The sequence below is a fragment of the Maylandia zebra genome, linkage group LG1, assembly GCF_041146795.1.
Source record: "Maylandia zebra isolate NMK-2024a linkage group LG1, Mzebra_GT3a, whole genome shotgun sequence".
Classification (NCBI taxonomy): domain Eukaryota; kingdom Metazoa; phylum Chordata; class Actinopteri; order Cichliformes; family Cichlidae; genus Maylandia; species Maylandia zebra.
Window position 1 is genome coordinate 33,780,838 of NC_135167.1, and position 7,600 is coordinate 33,788,437.

The 7,600-nt window shown below is 40.6% G+C and overlaps 1 protein-coding gene and 1 long non-coding RNA gene across 2 annotated transcripts; one reads left to right on the forward strand and one right to left on the reverse strand.

Annotated features, from left to right (window-relative positions):
- Positions 1-418: 418 nt before the first annotated feature.
- On the reverse strand, positions 419-2,072 carry LOC143420286 (uncharacterized). The gene is made up of 3 exons (XM_076888180.1): positions 1,669-2,072; positions 1,343-1,544; positions 419-1,133 (listed from the first exon to the last, which is right to left on the reverse strand). The coding sequence occupies exons 1-3, from the start codon at positions 1,992-1,994 to the stop codon at positions 456-458; spliced, it is 1,206 nt and encodes a 401-aa protein (XP_076744295.1). The 5' UTR covers positions 1,995-2,072; the 3' UTR covers positions 419-455.
- A 1,422-nt stretch (positions 2,073-3,494) lies between these two features.
- LOC143420412 (uncharacterized) lies at positions 3,495-5,353 on the forward strand. The gene is made up of 3 exons (XR_013100373.1): positions 3,495-4,643; positions 4,739-4,797; positions 4,904-5,353. It is a non-coding gene; the product is annotated as an uncharacterized LOC143420412 (long non-coding RNA).
- Positions 5,354-7,600: the final 2,247 nt, after the last annotated feature.

Sequence of the window (7,600 nt, forward strand, 5' to 3'; positions counted from 1 at the left end):
TCCCCCAATGTCCAAACACAACACCCTTCTCTAAAGCTACATAAACACAACCACACCTTCCCACTGCAAAACTCAAACTCCCACACCAAGAGAGCAGCTCGAAGCTGTCAAAACTGTAAACACTATACACAGCATTACACACTACAGCAAAACAATTGAAAACACAATGCTCAATTTGTGAGAAGGTTCTTTGGTTCATAACTGCCAATGCATATTTTTATAAACTGTACAGTAACGGATCGTCATAGAACCCTGCAGAGGATTAGGCATTTAGATTTGTGAGTTTCACATGAAGACTATAAATCTATAAAAACATCCTGCATGTACGTACACTACTGTAACACAACTCAATGCAAAAACAGAATCTATCGCACACAACAGTACTCTCGGAAACATGATCAGGGTGTGAAGTCTTTTTTATTGTCTACACGGTCTTTTTACAGTATTACACACAGTCACTGTGCGGCATCATGTCGCCGAGCTGCATTGGGCCACATCACCTCATCCACATCACAGGCTATATTGTCCCTTGCTAGGCACCGCGGGAAAAACGCCCTGGAATGGCGAATCCATCCCTGGAAGGCCTCCACTGGGATGTCAGCACAGGCCAGCTCCATTGCCCGTACGAGGTTCTCTCTTGTGTATGGCTGTCTGTCATACACCTTCCATCTCCATGATGAGAAGAACTCCTCTATAGGGTTCAGGAAAGGGGAGTAGGGTGGCAGACAGACGTTTAAAAAGTGGTCACTGTTGGTGGTGAACCACTCTCTGATTTGGTGTGTTTTGTGGAAGCGGACGTTGTCCCAAATGATCACATACATGTGATGTGCTAGCCTAGGATGGTGTTGTTGATGGTCCAGGAGGATGTCTTTTAGCTCCTCTAGGAAGGTGAGGAGACGTTGGGTGTTGTAAGACCCAAGGACAGCATGCCGGTGGACAAGCCCCTCCATACCCATAGCTGCACAAAGAGTAATATTACCCCCCCCCCCCCCCCGTTGGCCAGGAACCTCAGTGATGGCTCTTTGGCCAATGATGTTACGGCCTCTTCGCCTTCGTTTCTGGAGGTTTAAGCCAGCCTCATCCAGGAAGAGGTACTCATGGGGTCTGGCCATCGCGTCCAACTGCATTATCCTCTGTGAACATGGAAAAGCGTACAGGTGTTCAGAACGGTCAATCAGGTAGCACAGTATTGTCCAGAAGTAATGTAGGCCACTAAGCAACACAGTATGTCCACTAACTGTGGACATGGATGTATACGTACTTGCACATACTCGTAACATTGTTCTATGTGTCGCGCAGAGTTGCGCTCAAAGGGAACCCTGTAGACCTGTTTCATCCTCACCTGTTGGCGCCGGAGAACTCGGTCTATTGTGGACACGCTGACAGCATCAATGTTCTCAAAGTTTACATTATCTGCAATGACTTTGTCTCTGATCTCTCGGAGTCTAATGCAGTTGTTCTCACGGACCATATCTGCAATGAGGGTTTCTTGTGCCGCTGTGAATATGGCAACCCTCCCACCTCTATGTGGCATTCTTTCAGCTCTAAAGAAAGAAACATGTGTTGTCAATTGACTGATTTATATGTAAAACTACATGTAAAGTAACAGACCACTTTCACAGGCCTGTAAAACTGTAGTGTGACAAAGAAAGCAATAGCGTACTATACCTGTTGTGTTGTCTAAATGCCTTGATAATGGTGGCCACGGTGAACCTACTCAGGTTTGGATGTACTCTTCGTCCCGCTTCAGCCATGCCATGGACAATGACATGATCAATTACTGTTGCTCGCATATCATCTGTTATGATGGTGCGAGGTTGTCTTCTTCTCCCACCTGGACCTTCTCCTCTCTCTTGTTGGCCTCCTTCTCTTCCTCCTCTACTCCAAACTCCTCTTCTTCTTAGGCCTTCACCTCTTCCTCCTCTGATCTCAACCCCTCTTCCTCTTTGGCCTGCAGCTCTTCTCCTTCCGCACGCTCGAATGCCTTCATCCATTGTGATTGTTTGGCATCTTCACCAAACTATGCTTTTATAGGTGGGGTCACATCATTAGCAACAGGTGTCTTCAATTTTGAGTCGTTGTGTGTAGTGACTGACGCCAGGTGTGTTCCCTGTGTTCAAAGATTCGTGACTGTGGCAAGCATTTTGCATCACATGGGCTTTCATTGAGAATATGAGCAGAGTTGTTTTGCAACATGTGTTTTAGCAAGGAAAAATGTGTTTAGATTTATGAGTACAGAGGGTTGTGTTTTGTGAATTGTGTCTTCATGTGACATGTGTTTATGGTACTGGAATATGGTGGCTACATTTAGTAAATGTGTTTAGACTACTGATCATTTGGGTTACAGGATTGGCTTTTGTGTTTTAACATTTTAGAAAAACTGTAATAGTGTTGATCCACCTTAAAGGTTTTTGTTGTTTTCTCCAACTAATTTGCTAAATTTGGTTCCAACCTAAGTTAATTGAGTTGAACCAATTCATACAAATTACGTTAGTCCAACACAAGTGTTTAATGCTAATAGAAAGCCAATTAATAATGTGGAAGTTCTTCCCATGATTATTTTAAGTTCATTTAAAGAGTATTTTTTTGGAATGCTTAGCAGACTCTAGAGTCTGGTTAGCATGGATGCACTATTGCTAAGTCTAAAACTTAAAAATGTGTCATACAGATCCTTTTTTTCCTCCAATTTATTGGATTGATAACAAATTTCACATAAGGTGTGAAGCACACATAAAATGCAAGTGCAAGTTACATCATAGAAAAATAGTAGTGGACATAGTGGTACCCTAACCTGTTAAAACCATTTGTTAACCATAATGAATGGCTGAATCAGGTGATTTTCTGATTATTAATACAACTGCTTTGAAGGTCAAACAGATGCACATTCAAAAAACAAAGAGCACCATTTTTTTTTCTGAAAATGTATTTAAAAATGCATGGTATCATCTTGCTGCAGTTGTTTCAGGTTCATGGTCCAGATACATGTTGTAGCTGTTGTAATGACATTTCTCAACGGGAAAGTTGTCACGGCTGTGGTAGCAATCGTGTGTTCTTTGGAAAAGAAGAACCCAAGGAAATGAAACACAGCTGGACCCAATGATAGAATACAAAATCAGAATAAACTAGAAAATGATAACAATAAACTCAAAACGCTGCAGGATCAGCGACCCATGACCATGACAAAAGTAGGTGAAGGATGGGCTTTTTGTCACTTCTCAAGCTTCCACTGATTCAAGACGAGTAGCTAATTGGACTGTAGCTTATAGGAAAAGACAAAACGAAAGAACAAATGAGCAAAGAAAGAGGAGAAGACAGGTCCCCAGACGAGCTCCTGCTCTGTAGGACGTAACAAAGCACTTTACCATATACAGATGAAATACACATTTATATAACCAAGCATGAGTGACAGCAAAGTGACATATGAAAACACTACTTAAGGAGAAAACATAATCAAAAATGCGAAAATTAAATAATAATGTAAAGAAAAAAATTACACGTGTTTTAGCAATTTAAATCCACTACTTAAAAATGATGTTTTTATTATGTTTTTAAATTAAAGATTATTTAATTTAATAATTATTTTTTGGACAGATCTAATTAAAATTAAATTGAAATGAATATCATTTGTATGAGACACTGTCAGGGTGCTGTTATATAACTCAGGTATTTTATGAGGCCTGACTTGTGGCATTGATGCCCATTGCTTTACTGTCCTGTTGGATGTGTATATAGGCTATCCCTTGTATCTGAGATTTGATTAGGGATCACTGTGTTGCTATGGCACGATCCTGGTAGTTATTGTTATTAAAACAATAACAAATTCAAAGAATGCAGGATTGGAAGTGAGTGAGCTTTTATTTACACAGGTGGTACAAACAGAAACACGGCAAGCAAAGCAAAACCTAAAGGTGACCTAAACTGGGAATGACTAATCAAACGAACCTGAAGGGAAGACTCTGAGAGAGAACGCAGGGAAGAAACATAGACGGACTAGCAACTAACATGAGTGAACACGCACTATAAATACAAAGAAGGGAACGAGGAAACTACACACAGGAGGGAGGCACAGCTGATTGCGATTGACAAGACGAGACAGGGAAAACGCAAACTGAACACACTGGCATAAGACACAAACTTTCACAATAAAGCAGGAAACTCAAAACACGCGAAGACACAGACTCGGAGACGTGGGCTTTACACAGAGACCTGACTACACAAGAGGGGGTACACAAGTAGGGATGACACAGAACAGAAGAACCACAGAATTAACACTGGGAGGTCAAATAACAAAACCTAAAAATCAGAACTCAGGATGTACCACGAAACTGGGGAGCTAGAAACACTAGGACAGAAAACACAAACAGTCACAAACCATTATGAAATCAAAAGTAAAAGTACAAAAACCAAAAACACTGGGTCACCGACCCATGGCCATAACATTGATTGCCAGCTGTTACTGTTTTTATCTTCATTTCTTTCATATTTATCCACCTAAACAATGCTTTAATGATACAGTTTGACTGGATATGCATTGTTGAAATTGTTTTGAAAATGTATGACAACTGTCCTGTAATGTTACACAGAGAAACCAAATTCTGCGTGGATCTTTGCCTTGACAGATGCCTAAAATGGCTCGTGCTGTGGTAAATTACCCTTCACTGTGTCTGTTTCTAAACATTAAATCATATAAATTCTTAAAGAAAAATACAACAACAATAATAATATGTAACGTTTTTAGGAAAATCAACATCTTAAGATGTTTGACTCAGAAACCAACTAACATGTCAGCACTGACAGGTATGTTGCTATTCAATTTAAAAAAAAAATAAGGACATTAAAACATCTGTTTGCATCATATGTTGCAAAAATAATCAGCTGCTGATTTTTCTCGTTTTGTGTGCAGCAAGTACTTCTTCCAAGATGTGGGGATCTTACTGCCACCACCAATGGAATACTATTGTGTGCCCTTTGTTTGCGAGGTTTTTTTGGAACCAGAGAGCAAAACGACAAATGACCTGAATGATCCTCTGCAACACAAGATCCCTTTGGCTCAAAGTCTGCGTCGTCCACAGACAAAGGAGAAGCACCAAATGAAGTCCTTTGTGCGCTGGACAATGAAGTTCCCTCCTTCATGTTTAGACCTATCAGCGTACCTGCATGTGAGGTCCCAGGTCCTCCACCTACTGATGCCTGGTTTCATTCAAATGACACTCATAAGGTCATGCATCCAGATTTTAATTTGGGAACCACTGATGTAGAGGAACATTTGATGCCTAAACACATTAGGCTGATGACTTGTGATGTTCCACTGAAATCCCATACATGATGGAGATACCTCCATTTAACTACTGTTTCCTTGCCTTGATAAATATGTGTTTATAGTAATAAATAAATTTTTGAGCAAATACATGTTCAATTCAATTCAATTTTATTTATATAGCGCCAAATCACGACAAAGGTCGCCTCAAGGCGCTTCATAGATACAGAGAAAAACCCAACAATCATATGACCCCCTATGAGCAAGCACTTTGGCGACAGTGGGAAGGAAAAACTCCCTTTTAACAAGAAGAAACCTCTGACAGAACCAGGCTCAGGGAGGGGCGGCCATCTGCTGCGACCGGTTGGGGTGAGAGAAGGAAGACAGGATAAAAGACATGCTGTGGAAGAGAGACAGAGGTTAATAACAGATATGATTCAATGCAGAGAGGTCTATTAATACATAGTGAGTGAGAAAGGTGACTGGAAAGGAAAAACTCAATGCATCATGGGAATCCCCTGGCAGCCTACGTCTATTGCAGCATAACTAAGGGAGGATTCAGGGTCACCTGCTCCAGCCCTAACTATATGCTTTAGCAAAAAGGAAAGTTTTATGCCTAATCTTAAAAGTAGAGATAGTGTCTGTCTCCCGAATCCAAACTGGAAGCTCGTTCCAAAGAAGAGGGGCCTGAAAACTGACGGCTCTCCCTTCCATTCTACTTTTAAATACTCTAGGAACAACAAGTAGGCCTGCAGAGCGAGAGCGAAGTGATCTAATAGGGTGATATGGTACTACAAGGTCATTAAGATAAGATGGGGCCTGATTATTTAAGACCTTGTATGTGAGGAGCAGGATTTTGAATTCAATTCTGGATTTAACAAGAAGCCAATGAAGGGAAGCCAAAACAGGAGAAATATGCTCTCTCTTTCTAGTCCCTGTCAGTACTCTTGCTGTAGCATTTCGGATTAACTGAAGGCTTTTCAGCAAGTTTTTTGGACTTCCTGATAATAATGAATTACAGTCGTCCAGCCTGGAAGTAATAAATGCATGAACTAGTTTTTCAGCATCACTCTGAGACAGGATATTTCTAATTTTAGAGATGTTGCGCAAATGGAAGAAAGCAGTCTTACATATTTGTTTAATATGTGCGTTGAAGGACATATCCTGGTCAAAAATGACTCCAAGGTTCCTCACAGCGTTACTGGAGGGCAAGGTAATGCCATCCAGAGTAAGAATCTGGTTAGATACCATATGTCTAAGCTTTTCAGGGCCAAGTACAATAACCTCAGTTTTATCTGAATTAAGAAGCAGAAAGTTAGCAGCCATCCAGGTCTTTATGTCTTTAAGACATTCCTGCAGTTTAACTAATTGGTGTGTGTTATCTGGCTTCATGGACAGATAGAGCTGGGTGTCATCTGCATAGCAGTGAAAATGTATGCTATGTCTTCTAATGATGCTGCCTAAGGGAAGCATGTATAATGTAAACAGAATTGGTCCTAGCACTGAACCCTGTGGAACTCCATAATTAACCTCAGTGTGTGAAGAGGACTCTCCATTTACATGCACAAATTGGAGTCTATCAGATAGATATGATACAAACCACTGCAGCACAGTACCTGTAATACGTACAGCATGTTCTAATCGCTCTAATAGGATATTATGGTCAACAGTATCGAATGCTGCACTACGGTCTAGCAGGACAAGCACAGAGATGAGTCCACTGTCAGAGGCCATAAGAAGATCATTTGTAACCTTCACTAAAGCTGTTTCTGTGCTGTGATGAGCTCTGAAACCTGACTGAAACTCTTCAAATAAGCCATTCCTCTGCAGATGATCTGTTAGCTGTTTGACTCTTTCAAGGATTTTTGATATGAAAGGAAGGTTGGAGATTGGCCTATAATTAGCTAAGACTGCTGGGTCTAGAGATGGCTTTTTGAGTAAAGGTTTAACTACAGCCAGCTTGAAGGCCTGTGGTACATAGCCAATTATTAGAGATAGGTTGATCATATTTAGGATTGAAGCATTAATTAATGGCAGGACTTCTTTGAGCAGTTTTGTAGGAATGGGGTCTAAAAGACACGTTGATGGTTCGGAGGAAGTAATTATTGAAGTTAACTCAGAAAGATCAATTGGAGAAAAAGAGTCTAACTTAACATCAATGGTACTAAGAGTAGCTGTAGATAATATTGCATCTGTGGGAAGATTATTGGTAATTTTTTCTATAATGATAAAAATTTTATTTGTAAAGAAGTTCATGAAGTCATTACTAGTTAACGTTAAAGGGATGGTTGGCTCAGTAGAGCTCTGACTTTTTGTCAGCCTGGCTACAGTGCTGAAGAGAAA

Coding starts and splice junctions, on each gene's coding strand:
- LOC143420286 (XM_076888180.1), bottom strand. CDS start 1,994: ATGGATGAAGGCATTCGAGCGTGCGGAAGGAGAAGAGCTGCAGGCCAA. Junction 1,545..1,668: donor GCATTTAGACAACACAACAG/GTATAGTACGCT, acceptor TTCTTTCTTTAG/AGCTGAAAGAATGCCACATA. Junction 1,134..1,342: donor GAGTTCTCCGGCGCCAACAG/GTGAGGATGAAA, acceptor CCATGTTCACAG/AGGATAATGCAGTTGGACGC.